Source organism: Lucilia sericata, unplaced genomic scaffold (assembly GCF_015586225.1).
Source record: "Lucilia sericata isolate MDLA Ls3-8-SP2 unplaced genomic scaffold, ASM1558622v1 Contig002084F_arrow, whole genome shotgun sequence".
Classification (NCBI taxonomy): Eukaryota; Metazoa; Arthropoda; class Insecta; order Diptera; family Calliphoridae; genus Lucilia; species Lucilia sericata.
Genome location: NW_023995937.1, coordinates 1 through 18,105, shown reverse-complemented (window position 1 = coordinate 18,105; position 18,105 = coordinate 1). Strand labels below are relative to the sequence as shown.

Below are 18,105 nucleotides of genomic sequence, written 5' to 3'. Positions count from 1 at the left end.
ATTATATTACTGGTTTAATGCAAAGAAAAAAGAAGGCGGAAAAAATATATAGAAAAAAAGAAGTTATTTAAGTGCAACTAAAGATTACACAAAAAATAAGCAATAAAATACAATTATTAATATAAAAAAACCAAAATTAATTAACTTAAAACAGAAGTGCATAGTAAAAAATAAAAAACACACAAAATGGTGAGTTGTTAAAGAAAAAAAAAAAAAAAAAAAACAGTGAAAAATTGCTATACAAAAGACTTGAAAAAAAGTAAAGCACAAGAATATTGAAATTCCTTCTAATTGATGATGCAGCAGAATGATAAAAATATACTTTTTGGAAATTGATTTATTCTTTAGAAGAATTAAAACAAAATTTAAAGTGAAAATGAAGAAAAAAACAAATAAATTTTTCTTATTTGCCATATTATAGAGTTTTGCGGAGAAAATTGCCAACTTAATGGCCAGACCAAATCAGCAACCTGGCCCAGCCGATGATCAGCCCTGGTATTTAAAATATGGTGTTAGAATTCTAGGCATAACTGGAGCCTTCTGTAAGTATAAATTTTAAATTTTTATGGATTTAAAAGGAAAAACATGAGGAAATTTAGGTTTTCAAAAATTCTTTAGTTTTTTCCTTTTTTGTTAACGATTTGATCGATTTTTTGTGTACCTTAATTTTTTTCTGTTCTTCTTCTCCTCCTCCCTGTGTGTGTCTTGTCTATGTATTCATTTTATGCCCTGCTGTCTTTTGTACTTACTGACGGCCTCAGCCAAATAGTTTAAACGGGTAGTTAGGTGGGTGGATGGTGGGCTGTTTAAGGTTTGCTGGGAGGTTGGTGTTTTTTGTTATGTTGTTGGGTGGTTTTTGCTTAAGGTTGTTGCTGTTCAATTCCGTATATGCTTGACATTGATCTGAAAAAAAAGGCAAAATCATATACATACACGCATTTTACATATACATACATTTGTATGTTATATCCTAAATATGGGTTAAATATGTTACCATTTACTTTTGTTTACTTTTGACCTCCTCCTCCCTCTTCTCCACCTACACTTATAGTTTCCTTTCATTGCATCGTTAAATGCACATTTTTCTTTTTATTTATTTTCTATGCGATCTATTTGAATTATATAATGACTTGATACTCCAAATAGTATTTCCTATTATTCATCACTTAAACTAAAGTTTTATTTCTTTATTAATTTATTGTATTTGTTGTATGTAGGTATAGGCTTTTCTCATGTATTTTAAATCCATATCAAGTTACTGAGTGAATGCCTCAGTGGCTTTTGTGGCTTAGTGGATTTTATTTTTGTATGTATGTATTATTGGCAAGTTAATGTAATAAGTTTATTGTTGTTGTTTATACATGTGACATTTAAGTTAATGTCTTAAATAAATAGTATCGAAAAAAAGATGTTTATAAATATAGGATGATTGCAAATACATAGGTATCTAGATATAATAACAAATCTATAGTACTATGAGTTTAGCTCAGACTATAAACTAGACTGTAGTTGAGATTAAAGACTAGACTGGATTATAAGCCAGACATTATATAGTCTTGCTATCTAGATTCTTTTCTGGACCATAGTCTGACCTTTTGTCCAGTCTACAGACTAGTTGTTGTTGTAACAGATTGGCTGTGACTGGATGTTCTTTCCTGGGGAAAAAACTTCCGGTTGACCCAGCTGTTGCTTAGTTGACAATCTTTGGCCGATTGAGAATCGGGAAGTTCCGGAGCGGATATCAAATTGTCATGGGAACGTAAAGACTAGTATATTAATTCAGTTCTTGTTCAGTTCTAGTTCAGTTCTAGTTCAGTTCTAGTTCAGTTCTAGTTCAGTTCTAGTTCAGTTCTAGTTCAGTTCTAGTTCAGTTCTAGTTCAGTTCTAGTTCAGTTCTAGTTCAGTTCTAGTTCAGTTCTAGTTCAGTTCTAGTTCAGTTCTAGTTCAGTTCTAGTTCAGTTCTAGTTCAGTTCTAGTTCAGTTCTAGTTCAGTTCTAGTTCAGTTCTAGTTCAGTTCTAGTTCAGTTCTAGTTCAGTTCTAGTTCTAGTTCTGTTCTAGTTCAGTTCTAGTTCAGTTCTAGTTCAGTTCTAGTTCAGTTCTAGTTCAGTTCTAGTTCAATTCTAGTTCAGTTCTAGTTCAGTTCTAGTTCAGTTCTAGTTCAGTTCTAGTTCAGTTCTAGTTCTAGTTCAGTTCTAGTTCTGTTCTAGTTCTGTTCTAGTTCTGTTCTAGTTCTGTTCTAGTTCTGTTCTAATTCTGTTCTAGTTCTGTTCTAGTTCTGCTCTAGTTCTGTTCTAGTTCTGTTCTAGTTCTGTTCTAGTTCTGTTCTAGTTCTGTTCTAGTTCTGTTCTAGTTCTGTTCTAGTTCTGTTCTAGTTCTGTTCTAGTTCTGTTCTAGTTCTGTTCTAGTTCTGTTCTAGTTCTGTTCTAGTTCTGTTCTAGTTCTGTTCTAGTTCTGTTCTAGTTCTGTTCTAGTTCTGTTCTAGTTCTGTTCTAGTTCTGTTCTAGTTCTGTTCTAGTTCTGTTCTAGTTCTGTTCTAGTTCTGTTCTAGTTCTGTTCTAGTTCTGTTCTAGTTCTGTTCTAGTTCTGTTCTAGTTCTGTTCTAGTTCTGTTCTAGTTCTGTTCTAGTTCTGTTCTAGTTCTGTTCTAGTTCTGTTCTAGTTCTGTTCTAGTTCTGTTCTAATTCTGTTCTAGTTCTGCTCTAGTTCTGTTCTAGTTCTGTTCTAATTCTGTTCTAGTTCTGTTCTAGTTCTCTTCTAGGTCTGTTCTAGTTCTGTTCTAGTTCTCTTCTAGGTCTGTTCTAGTTCAGTTCTAGTTCTGTTCTAATTCTGTTCTAGTTCTGTTCTAGTTCTGTTCTAGTTCTCTTCTAGGTCTGTTCCAGTTCTGTTCTGGTTCTCTTCTAGGTATGTTCTAGTTCAGTTCTAGTTTAGTTCTAGTTCAGTCCTAGTTCAGTTCTAGTTCAGTTCTAGTTCAGTTCTAGTTCAGTTCTAGTTCAGTTCTAGTTCAGTTCTAGTTCAGTTCTAGTTCAGTTCTAGTTCAGTTCTAGTTCAGTTCTAGTTCAGTTCTAGTTCAGTTCTAGTTCAGTTCTAGTTCAGTCTAGTTCAGTTCTAGTTCAGTTCTAGTTCAGTTCTAGTTCAGTTCTAGTTCAGTTCTAGTTCAGTTCTAGTCAGTTCTAGTTCAGTTCTAGTTCAGTTCTAGTTCAGTTCTAGTTCAGTTCTAGTTCAGTTCTAGTTCAGTTCTAGTTCAGTTCTAGTTCAGTTCTAGTTCAGTTCTAGTTCAGTTCTAGTTCAGTTCTAGTTCAGTTCTAGTTCAGTTCTAGTTCAGTTCTAGTTCAGTTCTAGTTCAGTTCTAGTTCAGTTCTAGTTCAGTTCTAGTTCAGTTCTAGTTCAGTTCTAGTTCTGTTCTAGTTCTGTTCTAGTTCTGTTCTAGTTCTGTTCTAGTTCTGTCTAGTTCTGTTCTAGTTCTGTTCTAGTTCTGTTCTAGTTCTGTTCTAGTTCTAGTTCTGTTCTAGTTCTGTTCTAGTTCTGTTCTGTTCTAGTTCTGTTCTAGTTCTGTTCTAGTTCTGTTCTAGTTCTGTTCTAGTTCTGTTCTAGTTCCGTTCTAGTTCTGTTCTAGTTCTGTTCTAGTTTTGTTCTCGTTCTGTTCTAGTTCTGTTCTAGTTCTGTTCTAGTACTGTTTCTAATTCTGTTCTAATTCAGTTCGAGTTCTGATCTAGTTCTGATCTAGTTCAGTTTCTAGTTCAGGTTATAGTTCAGTTTTAGTTCAGTTCTAGTTCAGTTCTAGTTCAGTTCTAGTTCAGTTCTAGTTCAGTTCTAGTTCTGTTCTAGTTCAATTCTAGTTCAGTTCTAGTTCAGTTCTAGTTCAGTTCTAGTTCTGTTCTAAGTTCTGTTTCTAGTTCTGTTCTAGTTCTGTTCTAGTTCTGTTCTAGTTCTGTTCTAGTTCTGTTCTAGTTCTGTTCTAGTTCTGTTCTAGTTCTGTTCTAGTTCTGTTCTAGTTCTGATCTAGTTCTGATCTAGTTCTGTCCTAGTTCTGTTCTAGTTCTGTTCTAGTTCTGTTCTAGTTCTGTTCTAGTTCTGTTCTAGCTCTGTTCTAGTTCTGTTCTAGTTCTGTTCTAGTTCTGTTTTACTTCTGTTCTATTTCTGTTCTAGTTCTGTTCTAGTTCTGTTTCTTGTTCTGTTCTAGTTCTGTTCTAGTTCTGTTCTAGTTCTGTTCTAGTTCTGTTCTAGTTCTGTTCTAGTTCTGTTCTAGTTCTGTTCTAGTTCTGTTCTAGTTCTGATCTAGTTCTGATCTAGTTCTGATCTAGTTCTGTTCTAGTTCTGTTCTAGTTCTGTTCTAGTTCTGTTCTAGTTCTGTTCTAGTTCTGTTCTAGTTCTGTTCTAGTTCTGTTCTAGTTCTTTTCTAGTACTGTTCTAGTTCTGTTCTAGTTCTGTTCTAGTTCTGTTCTAGTTCTGTTCTAGTTCGAGTTCTGTTCTAGTTCTGTTCTGTTCTAGTTCTGTTCTAGTTCTGTTCTAGTTCTGTTCTAGTTCTGTCTAGTTCTGTTCTAGTTCTGTTCTAGTTCGTTCTAGTTCAGTTCTAGTTCAGTTCTAGTTCAGTTCTAGTTCAGTTCTAGTTCTGTTCTAGTTCTGTTCTAGTTCTGTTCTAGTTCTGTTCTAGTTCTGTTCTAGTTCTGTTCTAGTTCTGTTCTAGTTCTGTTCTAGTTCTGTTCTAGTTCTGTTCTAGTTCTGTTCTAGTTCTGTTCTAGTTCTGTTCTAGTTCTGTTCTAGTTCTGTTCTAGTTCTGTTCTAGTTCTGTTCTAGTTCTGTTCTAGTTCTGTTGTAGTTCTGTTGTAGTTCTGTTTATTCTGTTCTAGTTCTGTTCTAGTTCTGTTCTAGTTCTGTTCTAGTTCTGTTCTAGTTCTGTTCTAGTTCTAGTTCTGTTCTAGTTCTGTTCTAGTTCTGTTCTAGTTCTGTTCTAGTTCTGTTCTAGTTCTGTTCTAGTTCTGTTCTGTTCTGTTCTAGTTCTGTTCTAGTTCTGTTCTAGTTCTTTCTAGTTCTGTTCTAGTTCTGTTCTAGTTCTGTTCTAGTTCTGTTCTAGTTCTGTTGTAGTTCTGTTTTAGTTCTGTTCTAGTTCTGTTCTATTTCTGTTCTAGTTCTGTTCTAGTTCTGTTCTAGTTCTGTTCTAGTTCTGTTCTAGTTCTGTTCTAGTTCTGTTCTAGTTCTGTTCTAGTTCTGTTCTAGTTCTGTTCTAGTTCTGTTCTAGTTCTGTTCTAGTTCTGTTCTAGTTCTGTTCTGTTCTGTTCTAGTTCTGTTCTGTTCTGTTGTTCTAGTTCTGTTCTAGTTCTGTTCTAGTTCTGTTCTAGTTCTGTTCTAGTTCTGTTCTAGTTCTGTTCTAGTTCTGTTCTAGTTCTGTTCTAGTTCTGTTCTAGTTCTGTTCTAGTTTTGTTCTAGTTCAGTTCTAGTTCTGTTCTAATTCTGTTCTAGTTCTGTTCTAGTTCTATACCAGTTCTGTTCTAGTTTAGTTTTAGTATATTAGTACTCGTAAAATAATTTTTGCAGAAATTCCAGAATAGCTCTATTTTTACTGATAAATTTTGTTCATTTTCAATACGTTCCAATTGACTTAATTACTTATTGTTGTTTTTAAATGCAAATGAGAAAAATACATTTAAACTAGATAAGATAAATTTAATACAACTAAGGGTTTTGTAGCGTTATGGTTATAGCTGTATGTAATCTTAAATATGTATTAGTATCTTAGCTTTTAATTAAAAAAATTATGAACATATTAAAAAATAATTTTGAATTCTCAGTTAATGAAGCGAATAAAAGGAGGATTTTTAGTTTTAACAGTTTTTATCGTTGAAAGTTAATTTTTACAAAAATTTTAAATTATTTTTTGGAAATTTCTGCTGTTCTTTATTTAAATATATTTGGATAATGTTTACTTGCGATACCTTATCAAACTAAACGCCTTTTAATTTGAAATTAACCATAACTAGAACATCTCATTAGACAATAGTTTTTATTATTTATAATACCAATAAGATATTCGTATAAAAAACATAATTGTATTCATTATTATAGAAAGGTTCATTAATACATGGGTCTCTTATCATTAAAATTCAAAATATTTGTGCTTTTTGTTTACCAACACAATCTTCTAATACTAATCAAGATAAGAAACATTTCTACTCCCCCTTTCTAAACAAAAAAATCTATAAATTATTGTTATTAAATGCCATTTCCCCATAATTTATCAATGTTCTTTTTAGTATTAACTGTTTCTATAAAAAAACAAAAACAATTTAGAACAAATAAGTATTTTCATTAACCTTAAATATTTGCTTAATATCTTCTTTGTTGTTCTAAATTAAAACTAATTTAAAGTTTTATTTTATAACTGTTTAAAACAACCTCATTTCTAAACGCATTTCATAATTATTTGTATTAGTTGCTAATGTAAAAAACTGCTGGCTGGCTGGTTGGTTGGCTAACTGGCTTCTGTTTATATTTCCTACTTCTTAAAAACCCTCTTAATTATGATGACGAACGCTGCTGCGTTTAAGAGATGATTGACTTGTTGGCTGCTAGTGGTTATTGTTTGTAGCATTTTAATTTGTTTTCTTACTGACGGCATTAATGTGTCATGAAACTGGTTCCATATCATTGCCTTTTAAATTTTTATGCTCTTATGACGTTGTATAGAGTTTAATAAACTTTTTTCTCAAATACATAGCCGGCGTTTTTTTTTTTTTTTGTTTATCGATAAACTATACAAAAATTAATTGCATAAATTATAAATGTATAAACGTTTCGTTTTAGTTAACTTTTGTGTATGTGTATAAACAATAAATTGTTTAAAAAAAGCAAGAGAGCAAAAAATCGTGTAGATGTTTTTGTTGTTAATTTTATTTCGACATTTTGTTATTAATTTATAGTATTAAATACTTACTTTATTAAACATAAACAGCTGTTTTATGACTCATTTTTAAATATTGTTATTAAACAAATGTAAATGTGTGTAAATAATATGTGATAAATTGCGTTTTTTGTTTTGTTATTATTTTGGTATTTTGTTAGGTTTCTTATAAGGATAATAGAGAAATTTTCACTTTTAATTTAAATATAAAAATTAATTAATATGTTAACATTTAAGTAAATTTAATTAAATGGTTAATGTCAGCAATTTGTAGACTTTTTAATACAAAAGTGCGACAGTTCATTGTCTATCATCCGGAATATAGGCTAGACTATAGACTAGACTATAGGCTAGACTATAGACTAGACTATAGACTAGACTATAGACTAGACTATAGACTAGACTATAGACTAGACTATAGACTAGACTATAGACTAGACTATAAACTAGACTATAGACTATAGACTAGACTATAGACTAGACTAGACTATAGACTAGACTAGACTAGACTATAGACTAGACTATAGACTAGACTATAGACTAGACTATAGACTAGACTATAGACTAGACTATAGACTAGACTATAGACTAGACTATAGACTAGACTATAGACTAGACTATAGACTAGACTATAGACTAGACTATAGACTAGACTATAGACTAGACTATAGACTAGACTATAGACTAGACTATAGACTAGACTAGACTATAGACTATAGACTAGACTAGACTATAGACTAGACTATAGACTAGACTATAGACTAGACTATAGACTAGACTATAGACTAGACCATAGACTAGACTATAGACTAGACTATAGACTAGACTATAGACTAGACTATAGACTAGACTATAGACTAGACTATAGACTAGACTATAGACTAGACTATAGACTAGACTATAGACTAGACTATAGACTAGACTATAGACTAGACTATAGACTAGACTATAGACTAGACTATAGACTAGACTATAGACTAGACTATAGACTAGACTATAGACTAGACTATAGACTAGACTATAGACTAGACTATAGACTAGACTATAGACTAGACTATAGACTAGACTATAGACTAGACTATAGACTAGACTATAGACTAGACTATAGACTAGACTATAGACTAGACTATAGACTAGACTATAGACTAGACTATAGACTAGACTATAGACTAGACTATATATAGGCTATAGACTAGACTATAGACTAGACTATAGACTAGACTATAGAGACTATAGACTAGACTATAGACTAGACTATAGACTAGACTATAGACTAGACTATAGACTAGACTATAGACTAGACTATAGACTAGACTATAGACTAGACTATAGACTAGACTATAGACTAGACTATAGACTAGACTATAGACTAGACTATAGACTAGACTATAGACTAGACTATAGACTATAGACTAGACTATAGACTAGACTAGACTATAGACTAGACTAGACTATAGACTAGACTAGACTATAGACTAGACTATAGACTAGACTATAAACTAGACTAGACTATAGACTAGACTATAGACTAGATTATAGACTAGACTATAGACTAGACTATAACTAGATTATAGACTAGACTATAGACTAGACTATAAACTAGACTATAGACTAGACTATAGACTAGACTATAGACTAGACTATAGACTAGACTATAGACTAGACTATAGACTAGACTATAGACTAGACTATAGACTAGACTATAGACTAGACTATAGACTAGACTATAGACTAGACTATAGACTGCACTATAGACTGGACTATAGACTAGACTATGGACTAGACTAGAGACTAGACTATAGACTAGACTATAGACTAGACTATAGACTAGACTATAGACTAGACTATAGACTAGACTATAGACTAGACTATAGACTAGACTATAAACTAGACTATAGACTATAGACTAGACTATAGACTAGACTATAGACTAGACTATAAACTAGACTATAGACTAGACTATAGACTGCACTATAGACTGGACTATAGACTAGACTATGGACTAGACTAGAGACTAGACTATAGACTAGACTATAGACTAGACTATAGACTAGACTATAGACTAGACTATAGACTAGACTATAGACTAGACTATAGACTAGACTATAAACTAGACTATAGACTATAGACTAGACTATAGACTAGACTAGACTATAGACTAGACTAGACTAGACTATAGACTAGACTATAGACTAGACTATAGACTAGACTATAGACTAGACTATAGACTAGACTATAGACTAGACTATAGACTAGACTATAGACTAGACTATAGACTAGACTATAGACTAGACTAGACTAGACTATAGACTAGACTATAGACTAGACTATAGACTAGACTATAGACTAGACTATAGACTAGACTAGACTATAGACTATAGAGACTAGACTAGACTATAGACTAGACATAGACTAGACTATAGACTAGACTATAGACTAGACTATAGACTAGACCATAGACTAGACTATAGACTAGACTATAGACTAGACTATAGACTAGACTATAGACTAGACTATAGACTAGACTATAGACTAGACTATAGACTAGACTATAGACTAGACTATAGACTAGACTATAGACTAGACTATAGACTAGACTATAGACTAGACTATAGACTAGACTATAGACTAGACTATAGACTAGACTATAGACTAGACTATAGACTATAGACTAACTATAGACTAGACTATAGACTAGACTATAGACTAGACTATAGACTAGACTATAGACTAGACTATAGACTAGACTATAGACTAGACTATAGACTAGACTATAGACTAGACTATAGATAGACTATAGACTAGACTATAGACTAGACTATAGACTAGACTATACTAGACTATAGACTAGACTATAGACTAGACTATAGACTAGACTATAGACTAGACTATAGACTAGACTATAGACTAGACTATAGACTTAGACTATAGACTAGACTATAGACTAGACTAAATAGACTTAGAGACTATAGACTAGACTATAGACTAGAACTATAGACTAGACTATAGACTAGACTAAGAGACTAGACTATAGAACTAGACTATAGACTAGACTATAGACTAGACTATAGACTAGACTATAGACTAGACTATAGACTAGACTACTAGACTAGACTATAGACTAGACTATAGACTAGACTATAGACTAGACTATAGACTAGACTAGACTATAGACTATAGACTATAGACTATAGACTAGACTATAGAGACTAGACTATAGACTAGACTAGACTATAGACTAGACTAGACTATAGACTAGACTATAGACTAGACTATAAACTAGACTAGACTATAGACTAGACTATAGACTAGATTATAGACTAGACTATAGACTAGACTATAAACTAGATTATGACTAGACTATAGACTATAAACTAGACTATAGACTAGACTATAGACTAGACTATAGACTAGACTATAGACTAGACTATAGACTAGACTATAGACTAGACTATAGACTAGACTATAGACTAGACTATAGACGACTATAGACTAGACTATAGACTAGACTATAGACTGCACTATAGACTGGACTATAGACTAGACTATGGACTAGACTAGAGACTAGACTATAGACTAGACTATAGACTAGACTATAGACTAGACTATAGACTAGACTATAGACTAGACTATAGACTAGACTATAGACTAGACTATAGACTAGACTATAGACTAGACTATAGACTAGACTATAGACTAGACTATAGACTAGACTATAGACTAGACTATAGACTAGACTGTTCTGTTCTAGTTCTGTTCTAGTTCTGTTCTAGTTCTGTTCTAGTTCTGTTCTAGTTCTGTTCTAGTTCTGTTCTAGTTCTGTTCTAGTTCTGTTCTAGTTCTGTTCTAGTTCTGTTCTAGTTCTGTTCTAATTCTGTTCTAGTTCTGTTCTGTTCTAGTTCTGTTCTAGTTCTGTTCTAGTTCTGTTCTAGTTCTGTTCTAGTTCTGTTCTAGTTCTGTTCTAGTTCTGTTCTAGTTCTGTTCTAGTTCTGTTCTAGTTCTGTTCTAGTTCTGTTCTAGTTCTGTTCTAGTTCTGTTCTAGTTCTGTTCTAGTTCTGTTCTATTTCTGTTCTATTTCTGTTCTGTTCTGCTCTAGTTCTGCTCTAATACTGTTCTAGTTCTGTTCTAGTTCTGTTCTATTCTGTTCTAGTTCTGTTCTAGTTCTGTTCTAGTTCTGTTAGTTCTGTTCTAGTTCTGTTCTAGTTCTGTTCTAGTTCTGTTCTAGTTCTGTTCTAGTTCTGTCTGTTCTAGTTCTGTTCTAGTTCTGTTCTAGTTCTGTTCTAGTTCTGTTTCTAGTTCTGTTCTAGTTCTGTTCTAGTTCTGTTCTAGTTCTGTTCTAGTTCTGTTCTAGTTCTGTTCTAGTTCTGTTCTAGTTCTGTTCTAGTTCTGTTCTAGTTCTGTTCTAGTTCTGTTCTAGTTCTGTTCTAGTTCTGTTCTAGTTCTGTTCTAGTTCTGTTCTAGTTCTGTTCTAGTTCTGTTCTAGTTCTGTTCTAGTTCTGTTCTAGTTCTGTTCTAGTTCTGTTCTAGTTCTGTTCTAGTTCTGTTCTAGTTCTGTTCTAGTTCTGTTCTAGTTCTGTTCTAGTTCTGTTCTAGTTCTGTTCTAGTTCTGTTTTAGTTCTGTTCTAGTTCTGTTCTAGTTCTGTTCTAGTTCTGTTCTAGTTCTGTTAAAGTTCTGTTCTAGTTCTGTTCTAGTTCTGTTCTAGTTCTGTTCTAGTTCTGTTCTAGTTCTGTTCTAGTCTTAAGTCTGTAGTATGCACTGAGGTAGTCTAATCTGATCATATATTTTGTTATATAGTTGTAACTCCATTTAATTAATTTGTATATGTCTTCTTCTTTTTACAGTTTGTATATTATTTGGCCTCTTCAATGCTTTATCCTTATTATTACTAAATGTCAGTTGTTTAATTGGTGGCATACTACAAGTAGTCATAGGTTTCCTAGTTATGTCCTTAGAAGCACCCTGCTGTTTCTTCTGCATAGACTATGTGGGACAAATGGCTGATATGGCCGATGCTAGACCCATGTGGAACAGAGCAGCACTGTATTGTGTGTAAGTATTATCATATTTACTTTATAGAAAACATTTTCTCATAACTTTTCGATTATATCTTATTTCTACAGAGTCTCAATATTCCCAGTATTTTTATGCTTTGGTTTAGGCAGTTTATTCCCCTGCGCTTTAATCTTTGGTACTGGTGTTATCTATGGCATGATGTCATTAGGCAAAAAGTAAGTTTTAATTAATTCCATAAGACAATTTAATAACTTAACACGATTAAGAAATAAGTGTTTTAAAGCTGCTATGAAAAAAAACCTTAAAAAATAAAGCCAGAGGAAATTTATTCATTAATTGTGTTTATTATTCCTATTTTTTCTATCTCTTTCCTCTAAACCTTGCTTACAAAATTATTACTAAACAAAAAAAAAACAAACACGAACAAAATTTTCAATGAAATTTTACAATTTGGTTGAACAAAAAAACAATTTAAACAAAATTTTATTTAAAATAAACAAAAATAATAAAAAAAGAGCTTCACGTGAGGAAATGGCTGCTGCTGCCACATCACCTACACAAATGCAGCCTGGTGGTGAAGGACAAATGCAAATGAGCACCGATCAGCATATTACATTAATGGAAGATCCTGATGTTTGGCGTCCAACATAAATTCATTAAATGAATTAAAAAATAAAAACAAACAAACAAAAAGACACACACATATATATATTTATATATAAAAAAACAACAACAATTCCATTTAAAAATTTATTAAAATAAAAGAATCTCACAGTAAACAAACCGTTACTAACAAAAAACAATAACTACACTATTATATATATTTAAAAATGAAAAGCAACAAAAAACATCATCATAAATTATCACAAAAACAAAAAAAGAGTTTGTTAAACAATTTACTAAAACAACAATTATATATATCATAAAGTTTTAAACAAAATACGAAAAAGAAATATTGATTATTAAGCCGTTATAACAAAATAAAAGCCCCACCAAACACACACTTAATCATTCAGAATTTTGAAAACATTTTTTTGCTGCAAAATGTTACAAATTGATCTCAAAAGAAGCTTAAATAGCGCAAAAACAAAATATATATATTTTTGGATTCCATTAACTGAAGTTTCGTCGAAAATTTTCAAGAAACACAAAACAAATGTAAAGATCAACTTTTTTTGCTTCCATTTATGTAAAGTAAAATTTTAATTAAACAAAAGAAACAACAAATAGTGCGGTACCTTAAAAATTAATTATATCAGCAAAAGAAATAATGTTAAATAGTTAAATAAGAGAGATGGATAAATTTGTCTAGACTACAATCAATATTATAGTTTAGACTATGGACGAGATTATGGTCCGGACTCTATATTAGACAATGGTCTTAACTATGAACTATAGTTCAGACTATAGACTTGAATATATTCAAGACTATAAACTAAACTCTAATCGAGACTGTAGTTAAGTCGATAGTCTTGGCTATAGACTATAGTTTACTTCATAGTCAAGACTTTAGTCAGTTCTAGTTCAGTTCTAGTTTAATTCTAGTTCAGTTCTAGTTCAGTTCTAGTTCAGTTCTAGTTCAGTTCTAGTTCAGTTCTAGTTCAGTTCTAGTTCAGTTCTAGTTCAGTTCTAGTTCAGTTTTACTTCAGTTCTAGTTCAGTTTTACTTCAGTTCTAGTTCAGTTCTAGTTTAGTTCTAGTTCTAGTTCAGTTTTAGTTCAGTTCTAGTTCAGTTCTAGTTCAGTTCTAGTTCAGTTCTAGTTCAGTTCTAGTTCAGTTCTAGTTCAGTTTTAGTTCAGTTCTAGTTCAGTTCAGTTCTAGTTCAGTTCTAGTTCAGTTCTAGTTCAGTTCTAGTTCAGTTCTAGTTCAGTTCTAGTTCAGTTCTAGTTCAGTTCTAGTTCAGTTCTAGTTCAGTTCTAGTTCAGTTCTAGTTCAGTTCTAGTTCAGTTCTAGTTCAGTTCTAGTTCAGTTCTAGTTCAGTTCTAGTTCAGTTCTAGTTCAGTTCTAGTTCTGTTCTAGTTTTGTTCTAGTTCTAGTTCTAGTTCTAGTTCAGTTCTAGTTCAGTTCTAGTTCAGTTCTAGTTCTGTTCTAGTTCTGTTCTAGTTCTGTTCTAGTTCTGTTCTAGTTCTGTTCTAGTTCAGTTCTTGTTCAGTTCTAGTTCAGTTCTAGTTCAGTTCTAGTTCAGTTCAAGTTCAGTTCAAGTTCAGTTCAAGTTCAGTTCTAGTTCAGTTCTAGTTCAGTTCTAGTTCAGTTCTAGTTCAATTCTAGTTCAGTTCTAGTTCATTTCTAGTTCAGTTCTTGTTCAGTTCTAGTTCAATTCTAGTTCAGTTCTAGTTCTGTTCTAGTTCTGTTCTAGTTCTGTTCTAGTTCTGTTCTAGTTCTGTTCTAGTTCTGTTCTAGTTCTGTTCTAGTTCTGTTCTAGTTCTGTTCTAGTTCTGTTCTAGTTCTGTTCTAGTTCTGTTCTAGTTCTGTTCTAGTTCTGTTCTAGTTCTGTTCTAGTTCTGTTCTAGTTCTGTTCTAGTTCTGTTCTAGTTCTGTTCTAGTTCTGTTCTAGTTCTGTTCTAGTTCTGTTCTAGTTCTGTTCTAGTTCTGTTCTAGTTCTGTTCTAGTTCTGTTCTAGTTCTGTTCTAGTTCTGTTCTAGTTCTGTTCTAGTTCTGTTCTAGTTCTGTTCTAGTTCTGTTCTAGTTCTGTTCTAGTTCTGTTCTAGTTCTGTTCTAGTTCTGTTCTAGTTTTGTTCTAGTTCTGTTCTAGTTCTGTTCTAGTTTTGTTCTAGTTCTGTTCTAGTTCTGTTCTAGTTCTGTTCTAGTTCTGTTCTAGTTTTGTTCTAGTTTTGTTCTAGTTCTAGTTCTAGTTCAGTTCTAGTTCAGTTCTAGTTCAGTTCTAGTTCTGTTCTAGTTCTGTTTCTAGTTCTGTTCTAGTTCTGTTCTAGTTCTGTTCTAGTTCAGTTCTTGTTCAGTTCTAGTTCAGTTCTAGTTCAGTTCTAGTTCAGTTCAAGTTCAGTTCAAGTTCAGTTCAAGTTCAGTTCTAGTTCAGTTCTAGTTCAGTTCTAGTTCAGTTCTAGTTCAATTCTAGTTCAGTTCTAGTTCATTTCTAGTTCAGTTCTTGTTCAGTTCTAGTTCAATTCTAGTTCAGTTCTAGTTCTGTTCTAGTTCTTAGTTCTAGTTCTAGTTCTGTTCTAGTTCTGTTCTAGTTCTGTTCTAGTTCTGTTCTAGTTCTGTTCTAGTTCTGTTCTAGTTCTGTTCTAGTTCTGTTCTAGTTCTGTTCTAGTTCTGTTCTAGTTCTGTTCTAGTTCTGTTCTAGTTCTGTTCTAGTTCTGTTCTAGTTCTGTTCTAGTTCTGTTCTAGTTCTGTTCTAGTTCTGTTCTAGTTCTGTTCTAGTTCTGTTCTAGTTCTGTTCTAGTTCTGTTCTAGTTCTGTTCTAGTTCTGTTCTAGTTCTGTTCTAGTTCTGTTCTAGTTCTGTTCTAGTTCTGTTCTAGTTCTGTTCTAGTTCTGTTCTAGTTCTGTTCTAGTTCTGTTCTAGTTCTGTTCTAGTTCTGTTCTAGTTCTGTTTCTAGTTCTGTTCTAGTTCTGTTCTAGTTCTGTTCTAGTTCTGTTCTAGTTCTGTTCTAGTTCTGTTCTAGTTCTGTTCTAGTTCTGTTCTAGTTCTGTTCTAGTTCTGTTCTAGTCTGTTCTAGTTCTGTTCTAGTTCTGTTCTAGTTCTGTTCTAGTTCTGTTCTAGTTCTGTTCTAGTTCTGTTCTAGTTCTGTTCTAGTTCTGTTCTAGTTCTGTTCTAGTTCTGTTCTAGTTCTGTTCTAGTTCTTTCTAGTTTCTAGTTCTGTTCTAGTTTTGTTCTAGTTCTGTTCTAGTTCTGTTCTAGTTCTGTTCTAGTTCTGTTCGAGTTCTGTTCTAGTTCTGTTCTAGTTCTGTTCTAGTTTTGTTCTAGTTATGTCCTAGTTTTGTTCTAGTTCTTTTTTAGACTCTCTTATTTAACTAAATATATTATTAAAAATTCCATTTTTTCAATCCTCATTAATATCGTAAAATAATATTTTTAAAAATGCTACTTTTTATGTAGTTATAATTTATAAATATAAATACAAAAACTAAAGTAAATATTGCTAAACAAAAAATGTTACTTAAATGTAGTAAAATTAAAAGAAAACATAAACATATTTTGCTCATTGTTAAAAGTTAATTAAAAGAAAATAATAATGCTTTGAATTTATTATAAATATACAAAAACACATTCTATTAAATATTTTTTTGCTTTTTGGTTTGTTTTACTTTAAGTTGCCTTTAAAAAGAAATAAACAACCAGTACCTATAATTAAAAATACTTAATATAATAAAGAAAAATATTAAAGGCCTTTTATATTTTAAAGCAAAAAAAAAAAAGAAGAAATTTTGCTAAAATATCAAGCAAATAAATTTTCAACTAATTTAAAATATTCTTTGATTTGTCAAAGAAATTTTCTTTTATAAATTTGTTATATTCTCATAGTGTTTATAAAAAACCGACTTTTAGAAAAACCGGTTTTTCGGTTAACCGAAAATTGACCATTTCTAAAAAACCGGTTTGTCGGTTAACCGAGTACAAAAAAACCGGTTAAACCGGTTAACCAAAATGTTTGGAAATCTTTAAAATATTATAATATTTAGTTGAAAAATTTCATTTTGCGAAATATTATGAATTACTTAATAAGATATTTGCAGTTTTTTTAGTATAAATATGTACATTAATATATCATAAGAAAGCAAACTTATACAGATCTGAAGTTATTATTGATTCGTCAGGTATATGGAAGTTGCCATAGGAGGAATAAATTGACCTTTGAATATATAATGCATCTATATCAATAAAAAATTTTATGTCCAACACTAGTATAAATAGTGTTCAGGCTCGCGACGATTCATCGGGAACGGAAGTAGACGACGACTGTCTCGACATAGACATTGAGCCACTGCTTTAATTGTGACCACCCTCCGCTCGCTACGCCTGTGGTTGTTCAAATTACTGTGAATGACACTTAGGAATATTGACAGGTGTCATTACTTACTTCTTGATAATCAACCTAAGCGCCATTACAGTTTGTGAAAAACCCCAGCAGCATAAATTCTCGGACAGCGACAATTACCCTTATGTTTCGATAAATAAAATCCGTTTTGAGAACGTTTGACAAACTTCTCGATTTTTTTTATACTCACGCAGTAAACAAGGAAGTGCATTTTGTAATCAACGTTATTTATTCGTCTTAATAAGTAACAAATTTCTTCATATAATGGTTGGAATTTGTTTAAATACAAAAATATATGTTTAACATTTCCTAACATTTGTTTAACAATCTCAACCATCCAAAATTTTTAAAAATCACAATAAAAAATCAAAGAAAACATACAATTTTGTACTAAAAATTAGATTTTTTTGAAATCGGTTAACCGAGACTTAAAAACCGGATAACCCGGTTAACCGAAAACCAATGTTTTAAAAAAACCGGTTTGCGAAAAACCGAAATATGCAATAAAAACCGGTTCTTCGGTTAACCGGTTAACCGGTTTATAAACACTATATTCTCAAGTTTCCTTAAATATAATTTAAAAAATTATATATTTTTTATTATTTAATAATAAAAATATGTTTTAAACAATTCTTATAAGACATTATTATGTTAATATTATATTTTCATTTATATTTAATAATTTTATTCTAACATTAACGTTTTAAAACACTACAACACTTCATACATTTTAATTAATACTAACCACAATTTGTTGTTGACGCCAAATATCGTTTTATATTTCTATCTATATGTATAAAGAAAAGGATTTAAAGACACTACCACATTATAAACCAAATTTACACAAACAAAATCTACTGCCAATTTAATTAATTACCAATTATTAATTAATAAATAAAACGACTAAAGTTACAAAAACCAGAGAATTTTGCTAAACAAAAATATAACTTTCTAAAGAAGCCAACTAATCTGCAACATCCATTTCTAAAAAACTGCAAACAAAACATCCTTGCAACACATCTGCATCGAATATTTATGTTGTTGTTTATACAATCGTAAAAGGCAAATATCATTTTTTTCATTATATTTCTCATCATATTTTGTAGATTAAAATCTAAATAGTTGATTTGTTATTAAAAGTTTTTGTGTTTTAACAAAATCAAATCAATTTCCTTGTAGTTCAATCCCACCTTTTTAGTTGG

At 31.6% G+C, this 18,105-nt stretch overlaps 1 protein-coding gene across 1 annotated transcript; it reads left to right on the top strand.

Moving 5' to 3' along the window:
• On the top strand, positions 1-13,388 carry LOC119613359 (calcium channel flower). The gene is made up of 5 exons (XM_037969375.1): positions 1-189; positions 422-542; positions 11,738-11,945; positions 12,017-12,124; positions 12,425-13,388. Exons 1-5 carry the CDS (start codon positions 187-189, stop codon positions 12,558-12,560), a joined length of 576 nt encoding a protein of 191 aa, XP_037825303.1. The 5' UTR covers positions 1-186; the 3' UTR covers positions 12,561-13,388.
• Positions 13,389-18,105: the final 4,717 nt, after the last annotated feature.